The sequence below is a fragment of the Drosophila nasuta genome, chromosome 3 (assembly GCF_023558535.2).
Source record: "Drosophila nasuta strain 15112-1781.00 chromosome 3, ASM2355853v1, whole genome shotgun sequence".
Classification (NCBI taxonomy): Eukaryota; Metazoa; Arthropoda; class Insecta; order Diptera; family Drosophilidae; genus Drosophila; species Drosophila nasuta.
Genome location: NC_083457.1, coordinates 37,650,099 through 37,671,468, shown reverse-complemented (window position 1 = coordinate 37,671,468; position 21,370 = coordinate 37,650,099). Strand labels below are relative to the sequence as shown.

The 21,370-nt window shown below is 39.2% G+C and overlaps 4 protein-coding genes and 1 long non-coding RNA gene across 6 annotated transcripts in view; 2 read left to right on the top strand and 3 right to left on the bottom strand.

Annotated features, from left to right (window-relative positions):
* Window positions 1–21,370, top strand: part of LOC132791317 (glutamic acid-rich protein) — a 36,979-nt gene that overhangs the window by 7,194 nt on the left and 8,415 nt on the right. The gene's annotated exons all lie outside the window — the stretch shown is intronic.
* On the top strand, window positions 227–2,206 carry LOC132790387 (putative serine protease K12H4.7). The gene is made up of 4 exons (XM_060798885.1): window positions 227–1,232; window positions 1,291–1,429; window positions 1,487–1,958; window positions 2,029–2,206. Exons 1-4 carry the CDS (start codon window positions 436–438, stop codon window positions 2,160–2,162), a joined length of 1,542 nt encoding a protein of 513 aa, XP_060654868.1. The 5' UTR covers window positions 227–435; the 3' UTR covers window positions 2,163–2,206.
* On the bottom strand, window positions 2,671–3,851 carry LOC132790388 (uncharacterized). 2 transcript variants are annotated; one of them, XM_060798887.1, is made up of 3 exons: window positions 3,633–3,851; window positions 3,171–3,428; window positions 2,671–3,113 (listed from the first exon to the last, which is right to left on the bottom strand). In XM_060798887.1, exons 1-3 carry the CDS (start codon window positions 3,703–3,705, stop codon window positions 2,761–2,763), a joined length of 684 nt encoding a protein of 227 aa, XP_060654870.1. In that variant the 5' UTR covers window positions 3,706–3,851; the 3' UTR covers window positions 2,671–2,760. The 2 variants fall into 2 exon arrangements, with proteins under 2 accessions (XP_060654870.1, XP_060654869.1); XM_060798886.1 differs by having other exon boundaries at window positions 2,671–3,428; window positions 3,633–3,850.
* Window positions 3,993–11,076, bottom strand: LOC132789817 (G protein alpha i subunit). Its single transcript, XM_060798095.1, has 5 exons — window positions 10,522–11,076; window positions 5,452–5,923; window positions 5,293–5,387; window positions 5,045–5,233; window positions 3,993–4,977 (listed from the first exon to the last, which is right to left on the bottom strand). The coding sequence occupies exons 1-5, from the start codon at window positions 10,640–10,642 to the stop codon at window positions 4,787–4,789; spliced, it is 1,068 nt and encodes a 355-aa protein (XP_060654078.1). The 5' UTR covers window positions 10,643–11,076; the 3' UTR covers window positions 3,993–4,786.
* LOC132789818 (uncharacterized) lies at window positions 14,603–15,782 on the bottom strand. Its single transcript, XR_009632741.1, has 2 exons — window positions 14,781–15,782; window positions 14,603–14,719 (listed from the first exon to the last, which is right to left on the bottom strand). It is a non-coding gene; the product is annotated as an uncharacterized LOC132789818 (long non-coding RNA).

The following is a 21,370-nucleotide window of genomic DNA, read 5'->3' as shown; positions in this document are numbered from 1 at the left end:
GGCAAAGTTTTTGTTTTGGTATATTTGGTATATTTTAAGTTATTGTAAAAATGCAAATTAATCCATTAAACTCACTATTTTGAATGTTTTAAATATATTATAATTGTGACTATAATAAACACAATCGTCCAAATAATTCTGTTACCAGGGAAAGTTCACAGTGCAATTAAAGCCAGGTGACAACACCGCAACGCAGCCGGCAAGTGCGAAGCAAAAACAAATAACGAAAGCATAAAGAAATAGAAAAGTACGCAAATACATACTTATAGGTTCATTGTACATACGTATGCACATAAATAGAACTATATAAGCTGCATTCTTGCGCTGTTTTTACAGTTATTCGGTCAAGCAGCTCTCGTGCTAATCAAATATCAGTACTCTCCAATTGACCTCAGAGCATAAAAAATCACAAACTGATTGCGATTGTCTCGCAAAATGCAAACAACAAGGAACTTCAAGGGGTTGAGTGTGCTCCTCCTCCTCCACTTTCTCTTCGCCACTCTAATATCGCAGACAGAATGTATTGGCTTTCGACGAGGTCGCCGATTTGATGGTTTCGTGGGTGAGCCAAGTAAAGTGGCTGGATTGCAACGTCTATTGGATTCAGAGGATTTGTGGTTCGAGCAGCGATTGGATCACTTCACTCCAAAGGACACACGCACTTGGCAGCAGCGTTATTATGTGAACGATCAATACTATCGCAATGATAGCCAGGCTCCAGTGTTCTTGATGATCGGCGGCGAGGGCGAGGCCACCAAAAAGTGGATGCATGAAGGCGCCTGGATACATTATGCCGAGCACTTCGGTGCTTTGTGTATCCAGCTTGAGCATCGTTTCTACGGCAAGAGTCATCCAACAAGCGATCTTTCCACCACCAACTTGGCTTATCTAAGCTCGGAACAGGCGTTGGCAGATTTATCTAACTTTGTGATTGCCATGAAGGCCAAACATAACCTAGCGGATACCCAAAAGTGGATTGCATTCGGTGGATCATATCCCGGCTCTTTAGCTGCCTGGGCGCGAGAGAAGTATCCGAATTTAATCTACGGTGCCATCAGTTCCAGTGGCCCTCTGTTGGCTCAAGTGGATTTTAAGGAATACTTTGAAGTGGTCAAGGCTTCGTTGGCAAGCTACAAGCCCGAGTGTGTAGAAGCTGTGCAGCGGAGCTTTGCCCAAGTCGAAATACTGTTGAGACACATGATCGGACAACGCAACCTCGATGATAAGTTCAAGTATGTAAATAGTATCAAACACTATTTATAGCAATTTTAATCAGCTCGCCTTTTCTAGAACTTGCACGCCTTTGAAAGACTCGATTGAAAACCCATTGGACATAGCGAATTTCTTTGAAAATATCGCTGGTAACTTTGCTGGCGTTGTGCAGTACAACAAGGACAACAGTCCACATGCCACCGTCACCATTGACGAAGTAAGAACTGTCAAAATAAAGATATAGTAATAGTATAGAACTGTTGATTCTTTGCAGATCTGCGATATCATGCTTAATACTACGATTGGTCCACCGGTGACACGTTTGGGTGCCGTTAATGACTTGCTTCTGAAGGACTCAAAGACCAAGTGTCTGGACTACAAGTATGATAAGATGGTAGCCGACATGAAAAACGTTTCCTGGGACTCGGAGACGGCCAAGGGCATGCGTCAATGGATCTACCAAACCTGCACTGAATTTGGATTCTATCAGACGTCGGAGAACAAATCCGATACATTTGGCGATCGCTTTGGTGTTGACTTCTTCATACGCCAATGCATGGATGTGTTTTCCGATCGCATGGATTCCAAATACCTGGATCAGGTTGTTGCCCAAACCAATAAATATTATGGTGCCCTCAAGCCAGAGACCACTCAGGTTCTTTATGTGCATGGCTCCATTGATCCCTGGCATGCGTTGGGTCTGTATGTCTCAGCCAACACCAAGACACCCACAATTTATATTGAAGGTAATTGGATTTAATTGAGGGATTGATTAATGTAATCTGACGCTTTATTTGGCGATTCACAATTTTGCAGGCACCGCACATTGCGCCAACATGTATGAGCCATCGAACAGTGATCCGCCTCAGCTGAAGGAGGCACGCAACAAGATACTTAAGTATCTGGCCAAATTACTGGACGGTTATGCCAGCCAAGCGAAGTTCTCTTGAATTTCAACAGAAATCTAAAACCAAATCATATCTTGCCAACTTGGCATTAATTGCAAGCAAAATATACATTTTAATGGGTCTTGAAATTTGCGATCATCTGAATTGTTAAGTGTATTTTAAATACCTCAATATTTTAAACTGATTTCGAAAGCCGTTGCTAATATAATGCAAATAAAATATATACTTAAATGAGTCATATACTTTGCGGTTAAATCTAAATTATATCATACATGTATTTCAAATACTTATATGATTACTGTATCGACTGTAGTCAGACTTTCTTGATTTAGTAACAAAATCATACCAGCATATTTGACAAATTAATAATAATAATAAAATAATAAACTTAATTTTAAAAGTTGTGATTTATCTGAATTGCTTTATGCAAATGTACGCGGAATATTGTAAATTGATTGAAATCTACCAAACTTTACTGAATTTAAGCCAGACCCAAAAGCAATACCAAATCTAAAAACTAAGTAAATGTTAATTCAAATTAAATACATTATATGGATCTTGAAATTTGAGATTTATGTATGTGATTCGTGTTGCTTATAATTCATGAATATTTGTTGTTTGCGAAAACCATTGACAATGTTTAGTCCTTCTTTGCCTGCTCCATTTTCTCGTGGAATCGCTTCCAATAGTACTGGACTGTGGCATTCCGCAAGATCTTCTCATCCACAAAGCGTATGGTCCAGGTGCCCGTTAGATAGGTGATATCATAAACAAAAGCCAAGACGCGAAAGACAAACTTCTCCACCTGCGCTTTGCTGGGCAAATTGGCAGCTACTTCCTGCAATTGCTTCACTGCATCATCGGCCATGTTGCCGACAGATGCTGCGCGATCAGTGGTAGGTTCTTTGGAATACGATGCTGTCGCCTTGGCCTTTTTGGTTTTCTTCGGCGCAGCAGCTGCTGTCGACTCAACAGTGCCAATGTTGCCGCACTCTGGAAGCGTAGAAGTTGTATGCAATTGGGATGTAATTGTGCCTGCCTTGGTGTTACCCTCATTTGATTTGCAGCCATCGCCGGCGCCCGAGCCCGCATTGCCAAAGGATGCAGTCTGCACCTGACAGGCAGTTGCATCGCCGGCAGCATGTCCCATAGTCGTTGCATTTCCGCCAATGCTGCCAATTATGCCTCCCTGAGGGACGCCAGTGGCTGCTCCCTTGATGCTGTCATTGCCGCTGGCAAAGCTGCGGACTAACTGACGAGCCAGAACGTTGGACTGACGCTGCTTAATCTGTGCCAGCAATCCAGGATCTGCATAGATGAATTGTTAAACATGCATATAAAAAGTGATGTATTTTTGTATTTAATTAAAGAGATTGCGATATTTCGTAATAAGAGTTTTCATGCTGATTCTTAGCAGTGGTTGTTACTGGAATTCCTCAAAGGAGTCATTCGCAATTTAACAAATTAAAAAAAAAATCCGTATACAGACAGCTAAAGTTCTAGAAGACTTACCCATGCCCTTCATCAGCAGCATCGCTTGAGGAGCCTTGGCACGTTGGCTAACCGAGACTAATGCGCGCAACATATTTGTTTAGTTAAAGCTCAGCTTTGGTTTTTCGTGTATTTCAACAAGACTAAACAGAATAACTCGAGTAAACCAGAATATTTTTGAAGAGTTTGATCGAATTAACGCAAACAACTATTCTGACTCTGACAAACGTTGACAGCAAAAGAACGTACGACTTTTGACGCCACGATAAACTCACCACGACTAAGTGAGGTGAGAACAGTGCTGTGCAATACTTCATATTTCCATTTGTTAAGTTTATTGTCTGACACTGGATATTTACTTACCAAACTCCTCCATTAGAAAATAAACATTTGCGTTAGTTGTTGTATTTTGTCTTTATTTAAGCTAATACTAAAAAATATTAGTAAGTTTTCTAGTTACACGTAAAACGGGCATACAAAAATGTGGCCCACGCTCACTCTAAACGGTGTGCTAAGCTCTTGGCAAAATGTACGCGGCGGCGTCCTCAATGATAAGTGTTGCAAAACGTGGCATCGAAATGCATGGCGTAAAATGAGAGAATGACATTTGGCGTAGTCGGTTGATTTTGCGCCATGCAATTTAGCCACATTTACAGTACACAAAATGATTTAGTAAATAAACTTAAATAAAACTCAAAAGACAACTGGCCACAATTGTGGCATTTATGCACAAGAGTGGCCAATTGTCTTTAGCAAGCTCCATCCTAATGACGCCTAATTTACACTTGTTAAATTACATACATACACGCGTAGTTTAATTAGTTCACTTATAGCATTTAAACAGTTAACTTAATTAATTGCAGTTGGTTATTTGTTCCGCGACTATTGGCAACAAAATCGGTTCGTTGTTTACACATATAAGTTTATCTCAAGAGCATTGTAAAGCATTTCAAATGTAATAATAGAATAAGTATATAAATGTACGTATTACACTATACATAATGGACTATGTATGCATATACATATGTTAGTATATGAATGTAAAATGTATATATATCTGTCTACTAGTAATTATAATGTAATGGAAATGTTTGCGCGCTTTCCGTTAATACTAAGACGCACTCTAATCATATAAGCTGCTTCTCTCCCTATATCTTTTTGTCTTGTCTATATTCTTAAAACAATCCAATTTGTTTCAGATTGTTCTTGATGATGACATCTGTAACGGCATCGAATACAAACTTCACATTGTTCGTATCTGTGGCGCAGGTGAGATGCGTATAGATTTCCTTTTGGTCTTTTCGTTTGTTGAGATTTTCGAATTTCATGCGAATGTAATTGGCGGCCTCCTCAAATGTGTTCGAACCTGCAAAGTAGAACAGATAAATGATTAACAATACGTTTAAATTGATGATCTGATTATAATGTATTACCAGTGTATTCGGGGAAGCATATTGTGAGAGGAGATCGTTTGATTTTTTCCTCGAACAAATCCTTTTTGTTCAAGAAGAGTATGATAGACGTTTCGACGAACCATTTGGAATTGCAGATGGAGTCGAAGAGCTTGAGTGATTCAATCATGCGATTCATTTCCTCATCCTCGGCCAAGACCAAGTCATAGCCTATAAGATAATTTCAATTAAATACTGCATCGTCTAAAGAGTTAATAATGGAAACTCACCTGAGAGTGCCACACAAAAGATGATGGCTGTGACTCCCTCAAAGCAATGAATCCACTTCTTACGCTCTGAACGCTGACCGCCCACATCAAATAGCCTGCAAATAAGAACATTTTAATTAGAACTCTTATCAAATATGGTGAGTAATATGTCAAACTCACTTAAAGTGTAGCTGTTTGCAGCTAAAGTGCGTCTCAATAATGCCTGTGGTCTTGACACGCGTGCGCAGCACATCCTGCTGTGTAGGAATATAGTTCGGCTGCGCAATCCTGTCCAGTGAGTTCAGATAGTAGCCAGCCGAGTCATTCAGTTGATACTCGCGCGAACGTGAAAAGGATTGCTGCACTCCACCATCGGACCACAGCTTCTTCATGAGCATCACAATCTCTGGGAGCAGAATGCCCTCGTCTGCCGCCGAGGCGTGTGTGAAGAACTGACGGGCAATGTCCGTTTTTCCGGGATCCGCAAACTCAATCTTTAGCCGACCCATGGCACGTATGATGACCATCAGACTCTGTACCGTATTGCTGTAGACGACGCGACGATATTCCTCGCACTCTTCTTGTGAATAGCCCGTCTCATGGATGATCTTCATTTGCTTCACTATCGTTGATTTGCCAGATTCGCCAGCACCTGAAAGAAAACCACAACATCGTTAAATATATACATATGTAAGTAAATATTTTCAGAATGAGCTCATTCTATTAGTAAGTAATTGATGCTGACATCGGGAATGTGGAAGAAGTTTCGCTTCTTTGTGTTGTGCGTAAAACTCGCTATGAATGAATCAATGGATAGTAGTCATCGTAGTCGTCTCGTTGTTGCCTACTGTCTTTATGAATGAATGTATGGTGGCTTGCCACAAATTGCTCAATTGTCTTTGGGTTCAAGAGGCCAAAAAGCTCGCCGAGTCGACTCCTAAGCTCAATTGCGATGGTCATGTAATCCCAAGTAATTGAGCTTGTTACAAACATCGTACGTAGCTAACTAGCGGCGATTGCAATTTATTTATTTAGCAATCGAATTTAGACTTTAGTAATTCCCTATTTATAAATTCCTTACTTCAACACTAAACAGTTCATTGAACTCTCGCGGCACATTCGACTTATCAAAAAGTGCATAAAGTTTCCACATGAGTCGTAAATAAATAAAACGCTGAGCATGATTAAACAGTGCTCCCTCTAAAGAGTGAAATTTCGATTTGTAAATATAATTTTGATAATTCATTTTTAAAAATAATTATTCTATTATCAATATCTAATAATTATATAATTTGATTTAAAAATATTTACTTTTTTTAAAATTAAAATTAAATTTTGTAATGAAAATAATAAATTTAGTGACTCCTGGTTTCCATTAGTTCACTTTATAGGGAGTGTACTGTATTTCGAAGCCTGTATTGACAGTCGAGACAGAGAGTGGAGGAATAAGTACAAATAAAAATAAACTGACCATATCGAAGGTGTTGCAACTAGCAGCATAGACAATAAAACAATGTTACGTGTTTATTAGTTTCCTATACCACCCAAAAAAGTAAAAATAATAAAAACTGCATGTTTTTATTGTAGTCATAATCTCGTTCAACTGCCGGTCGAAGTTTTCCTAAGTTATAAAACGATAGGCGATGTCGCTGACGATTGCAACAATGGAACATTAAGCCAACTTTTTTTCTTTCTTTTCAGTTAAATCTTTGCAACATTCAATGCTTTTGTCGCTGCTTTGACTGTTGTTGTTAAGGTTTATTCCCAGACAGAAGCACATATGAAGCATAGAGACGAAGAGTGATGGTTAGGTAATTGCAATGCCTTAACTCAACTGTACTTTCACTTTTTACTGCGCTTAGTACTGCTTCCCAACGAACTCCAAGTCCAACTTACGGGCATTAACAGCCCGTTGATATATTAAGCCTTTTCCTATTTTTTTCTATTTACTTTTTACAAACTAACAAGCAACAATGCGCACTAATTTAGCAATAAACAAAAATGTCGTTATACACGATGTTATGGCTTAAAAGACGGCCAAAAAGGGGCCCTTACAAATCTGAATACGAATTAGGAAATGTTCGAATGTGAACAAAAAAACAGTTTGTAACAATGGCGAAAAAAGGTCAATTTAATAATAATAATAACACACACACACGGATACAAACGTGCGTTGTATATTCATTTATCAATGCACCGTTAACTGTGCCATAATAATCAGCCGCAGTATGAGAAGAGAGACAGAGAGAGAATGAGAACGTTCCAAAGAGGCGCGAATCGAATAGCGGTGAGTACAAAGCGTGCTTGGGCACGATTACAACAAAACACAACATAACCAGAAGCAGAAGCAGCGACTGCGACAACAACCGCATAATCATCATTAACATCGCTCATCATGATAATCAGCGGTATTAAAATTAACTTCATTAGCACACTCTCACATTTACACATACATGGACAGTGCAGCCTCCGTCACCCCAGGCAACACTTGTAGTTGTGAGTGGGGAGTGTTACACACACACACACTCACGAGTCGCAATTCTACAATTGCAGTTCCTGGACAATTAGACACACATATGTACACACACACGCATACCTATGCGTATTAAAAGGTGACTAAAGGCAAACAGCGATATTCTCCGACAACAAAAGAAAGCTGAAACCATTCCAAAACAAATTGCTCGATTGCTGTTGCTGCGTTTGCATGAGTAATCGTAATCGAGTTTCATTGGCGCCGCCAAGCGGCTGGCGTCTGAACTTTTTTAGATAAGTTGAGTGAGAGAAATATGCCTGTGTTAATCAGAGGCAGACTTCACTGCATGATGAATCGTGAATACTTGCACTTATTATTACTCGTAAATAAACACACACTCTGCGGCATTTCATAATTGGCCAACGGAAGTGGCAGCATTATCGATATGTTCGTATGTTTGTAAATTCAAATTGCTATTTAAAGCGCAATTATTATCGCATCTAACTTGTATGCTTTTTTAGTGAGGCAAAGTCGAGTGTACGTTAGTTGAAGAATTCATGTTTTTAATATTCGATCGCTAAGAGGTTATTTATTGATAAGTCCGATAAGGCAGCAAGGCGACATGAATTATTGCGACAAGCACATAAAGTACATTATATATGTGAAGAACATATATAGAAAATTCTTAAAAAATTGTTGATTAAGTCGTTTGTGTTGACAGTGCTTCCAAGTGTTTGTGTTTGTGTGCGTGTCGAATATTGTTTATCTGTGGAACTGCCAAACGTAATGTGTCGTCGGCATCATGTGGTTTATTATTATTTATTAATGTTATTTACTTGTACATACGATTTCTTACTCATATTTGATTTCTTTCCTATCGCAATCTTATGCAAATACTACAAATGAGAATGACATTTCACTCGAATGAACACTTTTTGTAAATTGTAGAATTGAAACGAAAGTTCCACTCTCAATTGAATAGCGTGTCAAAGAGAGGAAGGGAGAGTGAGTGACAACAAATTAAGTGGCGTAATTCGACTGAAGAGGGGCCAATGGTCAGACACCCACTGCAATAACAATAGCAAAATTGTATTAATACCGCACAACAACAACTACAACAATAACAAGTCAAACACAAGCGAAGCTGCAAAAGTCGCAAAGCAACAGCTGCCAAACTACAAGCGCAGTCCAAACAAGCACAGACATAAAACATGCATGTACGTGTATGCATTCACACATATACTAATGCGCACGCGCACATGCACAGCTGCATTTGATGTGGGGCCATTTATTTGCACTAATATCATTCACCCCACTTAAAATGTCAGTGTAAAAGCAGCAGCACAACAAAAACAAGAGTCGCTGTCCCGACCAATTAGGTCTGCCAGACAGGGACGCATAGATAGTAAGAGCAACGCAGGCGCAGCAGCAACGGCGAAAGAGATACTTCATACCATAGAAGTGAAAATACCAACAATAAAATAAATATGAGAGCACAAATGTTAGGCAAGTGTTGCAAGGTGTTTTTTGGTTTTTGCTTGCTTGCCATAAACAAACAACACTGTCATGCATACTTGCTGCGCTTGTCACTCTACTTATAATTGTTTGTCTTAACGAGCAGCTGAATTGTGCAGTACAATGAAATTCTGCTTCCAAGTTGAATACATAATAAATGAAAACTGCATTGCTTTTATAATGCCACCAATTCACAATAGTTATTGGGTGTAGTACATAAGTAGTGTAGTATTAAGCTAATATATATTTTATATCTCATCGAATGACGTCTAACGTTCGAGTGATTTCTGCTTAGCTGCATTCCATATTAGGGCCAGTGTTGTACAGCGATGAATGATGAGTTCATCTCGAGTGTCACTTAACTGGCATGTCGAATGTCCCTTTCGCACCCCCTGTTGCGGTCTATCATCGTTGCCACTCAGCAGCCCCTTTCTTGAGTCATTCGACGAGCGCCGCTTCATTAACAAAGCGGCTAAGTGCAACTATGTGTGTGTTTGTATAACTATTTATGTACACATGTATGTAGCTGTTGCTCGAAAGCTGGAAAAAACCTCATTTCATTGTTTTAGACATTGAATGGCAATGAATGAATGAAAGTGCGCTTGCGAAGCATTCAAATATAATTTCTCGTAGTGGCGTTTTTTAGTTTTTTTTTCGTATAGAAATTTAATTGCAGAAGGCTAAAACGCGACGCGGTGTTTAATTTCACTCGAGCGACAGAGAGGTCAAAGTTTATATGGCGCAACGCTTCAATGCACATTTCACACAAGTCACAACAAGTGTGCACACATATATTTATATATAAATATATATGTACATATGTGTGTCTGAAGAACCGCAGAACAAACATGTTTTCATATGGCAGCCGATGGATGGCGCCCCAGTTGCTAAAGCCGCTGCTCGACATTTGGTTTCAATTTACATTCAATTTTCTTATCGCAATCGAATTATTAGACTTGCTTGTGCATTGCATAATTATGAAAGATGCACGTACATGTATATGTGCACAGAGAAAGAGTCAAACAACTTCCTTTATCTTACCCATTTAATTGAAAAAGCAACAAACAAATTTATGTCTACATACATACACACACTTGCATGTAAACGGTTTTTTGTTAGTTTCCTTTGGTGATCGCTATTAAAGTTACCCCATATAAAAGAATGTGTGTGTGCATTTCCCTTTCGTGTAAATGGCGTCGCTTAAAAATGTGATATTAAATACTTATGGTCGAGAAGAGATCTTTTTTATTAAAGAGACGCACCCAAGAGCAGCAGTTTAACCTCCGATGCGGCGCGTTCTCCTTCAGCTCTTAATGCCCGGTCGATGTTTTTCGAACGTTCGATGGCTTCTTTATCTCGTGCTGTACTCACGGCACAACCCATTTTCTTATTTTCAATTTATTTTCTTGTTAACAAACAACTTATGTGATTGTATTGGCGTTCGTTCGTTTGCCAATAATAATTAATTGATTTTCACTCGCGTTTTTTCGGTACTTTTTTTTTTAATTAGCCACTGCAGATCGCGTTGCGTCTGCGCGTCGTCTGTACACTTTTTTTTGGCTGCTTCTCCTCCCTTCACACACAATACACATACACACCGCACACTCGAAAATTTCGGGCGACGCAGACGCAGAGACTTGGCGGTGCCGTTGAATTTTTCCGCACTTTCCAAAAAACTCTCGCGGCGAACGTGTTTCAATTATATCAATTTTCTAACGCTATGTCTTGCGGCAATGCAAATTATTATTGGTTTTGTTTTTTCTTTTTTTTTTTTGTCAAAATCACTATTGCCCTTTGGGAGCGTGCGTGAATCACTTTTTAACTTCTACTGCGGTTTTAACAGCGTTACCGCAGCTTGCACTTTAAAATGCTCTATTTTACGACAAATATACCAAAATATACCACGTTTGGAATTGTAAGCTTAAGAATGAGATCAACTTAAATTATGTCATGGTTTCATATTAAACATTAAAGAAATATTAGAATATTTATATTTATTGATAGTCAAATACTAAAATGCCTCGTTGGCTGGTCACACTGCTCACGATCAACGCTTCTCAGTGCTTAAAAACGTAAGACTATTGTATTTTCCAACACTTAGCATAGGGGCAACTTTCTTCTCCTTTCGAATTGTAGCCTTGCCAGACTGTGATTAACAGAAAATCAAACAATCAACGGCATTTTATGTTATATACCTGCCAGCTTTTAAGAGAGTATTGAATTGAGCCTTGGTATATCAGGCAGCATACTGATAAACACTTGCCAACAAACATGGAATCCAAAATATATGTCAAAATAAATCAGTAAATTACTATTACTATTATTTTTTATTTTCTGGAGCATTATTTCTCTGTTTAATAATATATTTAAAACTATTTAAATTAATCGACAGACTACTGTATTTGTGTTGGCTGATTTATCTTTTGTACACAATGTGTATGAACTTATGTATGCACAGGCGGCAACATTTTTAGAATGAATCAAAATTTCAATATCAGAATTTTTGCCCTTTGGCGCACAATGTTTATTGAAACACGCATTAAGTATAAACAAAGAGCAGATCACACAAAAATGTATGCGACTCGGAAGTGCACGGTGTGTGTTGTTGTTGCTTGCTCAATGTGGGCACAAACCGAAAAAGTTCTCAGGGCCCAAAGTGAGTGTGTTTGTGAGTGTGTGAGAATGCATGCATAAATAATATTTGCTTTGGCCTTTTGGGACAAAGATGACGGTGGGTGGGCAACACTGGCGACCAACAACAGGCGCCAAATGGCAGCAGTTGCATACTTATCGAAAATCGAAGATTGGCTGGCAGAGCTGACACAGCTTTCCTCAACTAATTTGTCTATTAAAATAAAAAAAGCACTGGGGTCGCAGTGCAAAAGTTGTTGGCTGCAATGAGAGAGCGTCACATGTTGCTATGCCCTGCCGTGCCCTTTCCTTCTCCCTGCCTACGTTGAGGCCATCAACGGGTCATGATTTACACATGTTTACACGAGCCGCTCGATTGGGGGGAGGCAGGGCATTGGGATCCCCTCATGAATGAATGATTGCAGCATTGCTTCTGTGCTGCTGCTGTAATTTATCGTAAAAAGTAAAACGACAACAGCAACAGCAACGACAAACGGCGGCCGCAGCAGCTAGAGAAATATGGATTTATGCGGTTTTAGGGGTTTGGAGAATACGGACAGTCGACGCTTTGGGTGGTCCAATTGGTGGTCGACGAGGTTGCGATGCAGTCAGCGCATGTCTCTCCTCTTCTTCATCTTCTTCGCCTACTCGGCTGTCTTTTTTACTCGTCATCGGCATCAACATTGCTGTCGCTGTTCTTGTTGTTCTTCTTCTTGTCTTTGTTGTTGTTGTTGTTGCTCTTGTATCTCTCCACTGTATTTCAAACCGTTTTGCGTTTGCTGATGCCAACAATTTTGACGAACGTCGACGTCGGCGTCGGCCAAACTTCAATCGGCGCGCGCACAAAAACAAAAGCAAAGCAAACAACAGCAGCAGGCAGCAGCAACAACAACAATTAAAGGACGTCAAGGCCTTGAAATAGATATGTGTATGTATGTATGTATGCACATGTATGTGCATATGTATATGTGGACTCTCCACTCCCACACCTCTACACGCGTACGCATACGCACACGCCGTTTGGCACATGTGTTGTTGCCTTTGCTGTTGCCTGAGCAAACTCAAGATTAAGATTAATTTCGTCGATAATTCGGGAAAAAAAGATCATTTGGTAAAAAACTTTACGCCTCGGCCTTTTTATGCGTTGAAAGGTTGAACAGTGGCAAAGGCGGCTGTTGTTCATTTGAATGATAGAGAGTGCAGAGTGGGAGGGGGAGACGAATAGAATGGCGTCGCGTCGTCAGAGCTCCACGCACTCAAGTGGAGTTGCAGACGGCAGACGTTCAAATGATCGATTCTTGACCGCCCGTCGATCGTCGCCTGCGTCAATCGACTGGCTTTCAGAACGTTTTAAAGTGCCGCCGATAGAGTCAATCAGAAAGTAAGTGTGACCGCACCACAATACATTGCAGTGGGTAAGCACGGTCATACAGGAAATACAAAGTTAGCCATATTAAAATGCACAATGCAAAAAAAAGAAAACTTTTAATGTGTTTTTATCATTGATGCGACCAAATGATGTTGTAAAATTAAAATAAACTGAAATTAGCAGCGTGCAATTTGTTTACATTGAAAATGTAATAATTACCCAAAACACAGACGCAAAGAGAGGAAGAAGACAAAAATCGATCGTTCGAAGACCTTAAAATAAAAAAGATGAAAAAGTATTTTAACTATTGAGTCTGAGAAGCAGCAGCATCAGCATCGGCTGCATTTGCTCGACAAGTGCGGCCCGTGTCTAGAAATGGTTTTGTTTACACTAAGTGTAGGGAAAACTAAATCGTACACTCATCGATGGCCATACGGCTGCAACCTGCCCGACAATGGGAACGGGGAACTGGAACGGGTGCAGATCTGGTGATCTGGGGATCTGGTAGCTGCACAAGCAGCAGGAAACAAATATCGGTGGCAGCGCAATTGAATTGCCATAAAAATTGACTCGTCGGGGCCGAGTGTGAAATTTATGAATTCCCGTCGTTGCAGTGGAAAATATCTTTTGTCATGGATGCCAGAGGTTCGAGATCAGAGAGGAGCGATCTGTGCATCTCCCGAGCACGGTTACTACGTGGGAGCTTTTAAGCACCTGCCAGCTGATGTAGAGCAGTTCTTCCACAGAATAATGCAATAATTTCGTACAAGTATTTTTGTAATTTTCGGTAATTTCGAGGTCTTTGTAAGTTGTTCCAAATTGGGAAATCAAGTTCTTTGATTTTCCTGTATATAAAACTGTACTACATTTAAAAAGACTCATCCTAACTATTGGATCTTCCTGACTGCTACTGTCAAGCTTCCTAGTTGGACTATGTAGAGGGGATTCAGCCGATGTACCATATGTAGTAGCATCGCCATAAAATGTCCATGGAAATTCACTGATTGCATACGCCTTCGGTTTCGACTTTAATCACTGTTTATGGGTTTATCTTTTCTCTTTTTTGTGTGTGTGTGAGTTAGTTTCCCCTCCCTGGGCAGCTATTTTTGCGCCGATTTTACTTGTTGCTTTATGGCTTTATAATGTCTGAGCGTTCAGTTTTATGATCTCTGTGTGCCTGGCCAGCCATAAACTAATAGTGATTCATGTCGTTCCGTCAACAACATACTCGTAACAATTTGTTGCTACCCATTATGTGGACTGCTCGTCCGCTGGCGCCAGGCGGTCAGTTTCTGAAGGCTGCGAGAGAAGCAAGTGGATCCACAATAGAAGATGAGACTAAATTTTAAAATTGGCATATCTTTATTTCGGTGGACAGAAAAAATTAATGGGACTCAACATTTATTTTTTTTGCTTTCCGCCTTTACCGTCCTTGCAGCGTGGAGAAGTAGGTGTTAGTACTAGAAATAAATAAATTATTATTTATTGAATTCCTTTAATACACAGCAGCATAATTCAAACCTTTATTACACACAGTCTTTTTCTTCTTGTTGGAATCATCTTTGTTGCAAGGATCTTTCTTCTTGCAAGGATCTTCCTTCTTTTTTGCATGGATCTTTCTTTTTACAGGGATCCTCCTTCTTTTTCTTGCAAGGATCTTTCTTTTTGCAGGGATCCTCCTTTTTCTTGCAAGGATCCTCTTTCTTTTTACAAGGGTCTTTCTTCTTCTTGCATGGATCTTCCTTTTTCTTTTTGCAAGGATCTTTCTTTTTGCAGGGATCTTCCTTCTTTTTGCATGGATCCGACTTCTTGTTACTTAAAATTTCTTGCACGTTGAGTTCTGTCGGCTGTGGACATCCAGCAATATTTCGAAAACACGATATATACGATTCGCCCAATTTTAAAATCGAGGTACTTATTAAACGATTCATACTGATTTGATTTTGTCTGGATTTTAGTGTCCGAAAATGTTCACAATTATTTAATTTAAATGTTTCTACTCTAAGTTCTAAAATCAAAATGATACTGAACAATTTTTCTCAATTTAACAACATTGTGATAGTTGACTTTAAATTCAATGCAAACATTATTGGTTAAAAAATCCATTTCAAAAAGTTTTTTATTAATTGTGCTGTGACTTGGGTTTTGATATTTTCAAGTTTTCGTATCACATTTCACAGTCCCAAAACTCTGCTACCGGATCTCAAGTGGCGACCACACATTAGAGAACGGCGCTCGGGTCGGATGATCGGATCAAGTGGCCTGGAACCACAGTGACAATGTCTCCGAGGCAGGCGGCGTCGCCAATGTCAAAATATTTGTCAGCGCCTCGATTTACGGCGGGTAATTAGAGGACACAAATGTAACGTCAGGATGTCGCCTTCGATTAACCCAAATTTACAAAGATCTGTGGCCTCGTTTGCCAGGCACTTGAACGTCAAATAGCTAATTATATATACTGAACCTACGGAGCGTTTCATTCCTTGCTATTGAACTGTCAACAGATCAAATAATGGAACTGAATTTCGATCATGTTTTCCAATGCTTTCCATTTCCATACGGCACACAGGTGTGCTGCTTTCGAAGGCCAAAGTTCAGTCGCTTATAAAAAAAAGAAAAAAGAAAAAAAAAGAAAGCACAAAAAACATCAGTGAAATGTGGAAAATCTACAAAAGGGGCAAGAACAAAGCCGAAGAACAAATGTGAGCGACACCATCAACAAGGCGAGATCCAGATCGCAGAGTATAACCTCAACAGCAGGTTCCATGACGACAATACGTGTCGAGTGAGATGAAACAGATGCCAGATGAAGTTCGAGGGAATGTTGCACGTTCTCGTATCCGTCGTGCCTTACAGCAGGGCGCCGCATGCTACAGCGTGTTGCGTGTTGCGTTTAAAATTCGACATGGACATTTATCACATAATCAGCGTGTTCGAGTTTCCCTTTTGGCGAAATGGCCATTGGCCAAGTAATTAATTAATTACGACCTGCATTGCAAACACTGAACATTGAACATTGAAATCGATGAAAAGCAAGAAAATCGCACTCGATTATTCGTATTATGGCCGCTTTTCGTTCTATTTCCTGTTCTTCTTCATTATTCATTCGTATTCGTATTCGCATTCTCATTCTTATTCTGTGTGCTTCCCGCTTCCTACTTCACAGCCTGCTGTGAGTCAACGCGTTTTTAAGTACCGGCTATTAAACTAAAAGCTAAACAACAGACAGCCCAAAGTGCCAAGTGGAAATGGCTTTCGACCATTTTTGACCATTCGACTTCGATTGTTCAACCCGACTATCTGTGTGTGTGTGAGTGTGTTTGTCGGACATTTCGTTCTATTCGTTTTCCTTTTTTTTTTCTTAATTTCTGGTAAATTTGGCGCAATTATTGCGCACCAAATGGATCGCAAGTCTATAAATTGTTCAATTTTATTGCGCCAGTTTCGACAGCTGAATGGCGTTCGCAGCGCAACGCAACTCTGCTTGCTCTGCCATTCAGCGGGGGGTCCCACTACCCCTTCGTCCCTCCTCTTCTCTCTCTCTCTCTCTTTTCGTATGTGTGTGTGTTGGAGCTTTTATTATATGCCATAGTTTGCATAGTCGAATAGTTTGGCAATGGCACACACAGATCGAACGAATGAGCGAACGATTACGATTATACGATTACGATCTCTGGCAACTGAAAACTGAAAACTGGAAACTGGCAGCTGGCAGCTAAACACAAAATACAACACACAAAACTTGCGCAAAACTCACAGCCAACGGCGGCCATTTTGGAAATTGTAATCGTGTGGCAAGGTGTTTATGGCTGCCCCTGTCGCTGTTGCTGTCGCTGTCGCTATTCAACAGCCAACTTGCCAAGTGTGGCAACATGTAAATACACCAGCAAACACCTCTCTTTATACAGAGATGAGCATACATAAAATGTACTAAAAGTCTTTAGGGATTTTTGAATAGATTTGCTTTGGTGTGATATTCATCTTAGCAAATACTATATCTTGGCAAAGATTTAATAATATGTATTTAAAAATTTGATATATTTTCAATTAATTTCTAATAATAATAATAATAATATTATATATTACTTATTGTTAAATTGCCTATTAATATGTCATGTAGGTAATGTAAAATACATTTTTGTTTTTAAATTTATTAAAGTACATAAAGATGGTAATTAACGTTCTAATTACTTTTCTACATATTAGATTCTATGTTTTATATTTAAAAAAAAGATTTTGTGTGCTTAAATTTTAACATTTAATTTCCTTTGACTATGAAAACAAAAGAAAAGGTAATATAAATTAATAATTTCATGTATTGTTTAAATGTTGTATAATATTCCATTGTATAGTGTTATAATTATCTGAAAGAAACAATTGTAGAATAGTTAAAAAATTCAAAAGGGCATTATATTATTCCTATATTAATACTATTGTAGAATATTTACTAAATTGTAAAAAGTATTTAAATATAACATTTGTTTGATACAGCTTCAATAAATAATAACAATATTGTATGAAAATATTATTCTTTTAATATATAACAATCGGTAAAAGCACTTTTAATAAGAAGACCAATTCGTCACAATCGATCACCGCTAGTAGTTGAATAATACTCAACATTTTTGCAGCTTTTCTATTTTTAAACTATTTACAGATTCATTTCCGTGTTTAGAGTAACGGTAACATATAGGACTGGCTGTCACCGAAGTTTATCCAAACAGAATCGAATCTGGCGACTTCCACTTAACGGCCAACCGAGCGCATAAATATTTAATATTTACAAACCAAAGCCGTGGGAAAAAGCCAGAACAAGACATCAATAAAGCTGCTTTAGTTTAGCACAAAGCAAAAGAACACATTAATTTGTTTGCTAGAACTTTTTGTTGTTGTGTTGGTTTGATATTGTTTATTGTTATTGTTATTGAAAAAAAAACGATCCACAACACGTGATCGCAGCTCTAATCTGCATCGGTTAGATCGAGGGGGCGTAAACAAAGCGATTAATGAAGATATAGCCAACAGTTGGGTTGGGGATACAAGTAGCTATATCTAAGCAAGAAATTGCACAACACAAGAATGTAAATATTTAAAGAGAAGGTGAGAGAGAGAGCGAAAGAGAGAGAGAGAAAGAGAGAATGCCAATGTTAACTAGACGGCATAATTTGCTCGATGGAAGAAACTCTATGTAAATATTTTGAATTTTTGACTATTTGATTATTTATTGTCCGGCGGATCAACGGTTTAATAAACGTCTCGGCTGTAGGCAGATGGGAGGGGGTGGAGGGGGAAGGAGGGAGCTGCAATTGTTTGCTTTCGAGTGTTGTTGTAGGTCAGTGTGCAAAAACAAATGTGCCGCGGCTCCAACTTGTATACAACTTGGGAGTCTGAGAGGGCGGCCAAGGCGATCAGGGTAGGGATCAAGTGTTTAGAGTGTCTGTGTGTGTGCGCGTGTGTGTGTGTGTTGTGTTTAATTGTTAAATGTTTATTAAACTACAACACGAGGCAAGTTTAAACAATGCTGCCCATGGCCGGCATTTGGTATTGTTTGGTATTCTTTGGTATTCCTTTCGATTCGAAGAGAGAGTGCAAAGGAGAGAGAGAGAGAGAGGGTGGGAGGGAAAGCGGAGCAGCATCGCTGAATCAATGGGATCGCCGCTTTGTGTACTACAACTCAACTTGCTGTGGCAGACGCGTCGTATACATAATTTTGTTTACAAACCGTGCATAATAGTAAACAATTTGGCCATTTAATAACATTAACATTAAATTAAAAGCAAAACAAACGCCGTACAAGAAGCCCATAACAACAACAACAGCAACAGCAACTACAACTGCGACTGCAGCCGAAAAGAGACAGACACATTGTATATATGGATGGTATTATGGTATGCTTATCTTTATTATGATTATTTGAACTTGAAAAACTGAATGATGATGACGAGATTTGTTTGGGAATTCCCTCGTCTCGGGATTCTTGCTTGTGGGCGTGTTTAAAGAACACTTAGAGCGATATCCCGATACCACCAAAAAATATGCAGTTACAATGTGATTGAACCTCCTTCCTTCCTTTCTTTTTTCTTTTTGGCGGAACTGTAGACCCAGTTAAAATGACGCACGCTCCGCCTTGTGTGGCATTTGCATTTTGGCTATAAATATGTACAAGACACGATGTCATGGCGAGCAAAATATTCGAACAGAAATTCGACAGCATTCGACGATATGAAAAATTCAATTGGAACGTTTTATTCAAAATTGCGAACGATTTGAAAAATGCTTTTGCGATTTTGATTTATAATTACGTGATAAAACATTTTTGAAATTTCTTGCTCAAGGAAAGTATTTTACGAGCTACTCGACAGATATTTTGATTCAATTGGAATTTTTCAATTATAAGTACAGTGAAAACTTCCTTAGCGGATACCTCAAAGAGCCGCAGATTCTTCTATGATGTTTGATATAGTTTAAAAGTAATTTCTTTGGGCATTGCTGACATTTTTTTCTCAAGTAAAGTATTTTACAAGTTACTTGATTATAAGTACAGTGAACACATCCCAAGCGGATAGCTCCTTCTATGGTGTTTGGTATAATTTAAAAAGTAATTTCTTTGGACATTTTCGAAATATTTTTCTTAAGCAAAGTATTTTCTGAGGTCCTTAATAGTTACTTTAATTTAATTGGCATTTTGGAATTCTGTGTACAGTGAAAACTTCTTTAGCGAACACATCCATTACCCCAAAGTTATTCAATGGCGTTTGGTATTATTTTAAGAGTAATTTCTTTGTTCAGACCAAAAAAGAACTTTCACTGTTTACATATTTTTTAAGCTTTGTGAGCTGACGCATTATGCTTAACTAATTTAAACAATTAATTGAGCTCAACAGCTCAGTGTCATTTATCAATGAAATGAAATCACTTTGTTGGCCACACCTGGGCAGGTCAATTAATTAAATGCCCGAGTTAATACAGGTGAAATGTTAAATTGCGTAAATTGGGGATTTTCAGCTGTGCTGGAAACCTGTTTAATTTATTCCTCACACTCACAATAAATGTGGCATATGTATGCGGAATGCACACACACCCACACATACACACACATACAGAGGGAAAACAGCACGCAAAAATCGCAGAAGCCGAATAAGAAGTAATAATAATCAAACGTAAAAATAATTTATGGCCTTGCCACAGCGGCCAACAGGAAAACAACAGAAAAGAGCTGAAGATACAAAATACAAAGATCTATATAGTACAATACATATGTATTTGTATTTGTATTTGTAGAAATATTGTATTGTACAGTGCCGCAGATTAAGCAAAAAGACTTTAAATGCTGTGCCGAAAAGATATTCAACAATTGCCGATTATTGTTGTTGTTGTTGTTGATGTTATTGCGGTTTATTCTAGTTGTTGTTGTGTGTTTATTGTCTGCAAATTCCACGAAATTCTCGGGAAAATGGCGAGTGTGCTTCGTGCAATTGTCTGCTTGTGATATATTTGCAAAATGAAATTAAAATATCTTTCAGGCCGAAGCCAAAAGTCAAGTCGAAACACACAAAACACAACCAGGACCGAAAAAAAATAAGTTGCTAACAAATTGTGCGTCGTTGTTGTTGCTGGCAACAGCGCCAATCGTGCCTGACGTGTTCGACAAATAGAATTCGTTTAATATAAACAAAACTCCGCCTCCGTGTGTATCTCAAATGTGCCGTTGTGTGCGTGCGTTGGGGGATTAAAACGTTGCCCGATCTCTTGGCACCCAAAAGCAACAACAACAACAGCAACAACAGCAACAACAGCAATGAAAAAGAAAAGAAAGATGCGTTTGGAGAGAGCGTCTGAATGCGAGCAGAGAGAGCGGTGAGCAGCCTCGTCGCCATCGTCGTCGTCGTCGTCGTCGTCACGGTCGCGAGTCGCAAGTCGTGAGTCGGCGTAGTGCTGACAGCAATGGCGGCACTCAGGGTGCCGTACTGTGTACCGTTCGAGTCTGTGTGGCGAGTGTACCAGGCACAGTAGCTGGAGACCTTACCCCGCACCCCTTTCCTTACCCCTAGCTGCTAACTGTGCCCAGGTCGGGGCCATAGAACGACTAAATCAATTAACAGCTCGTTTGA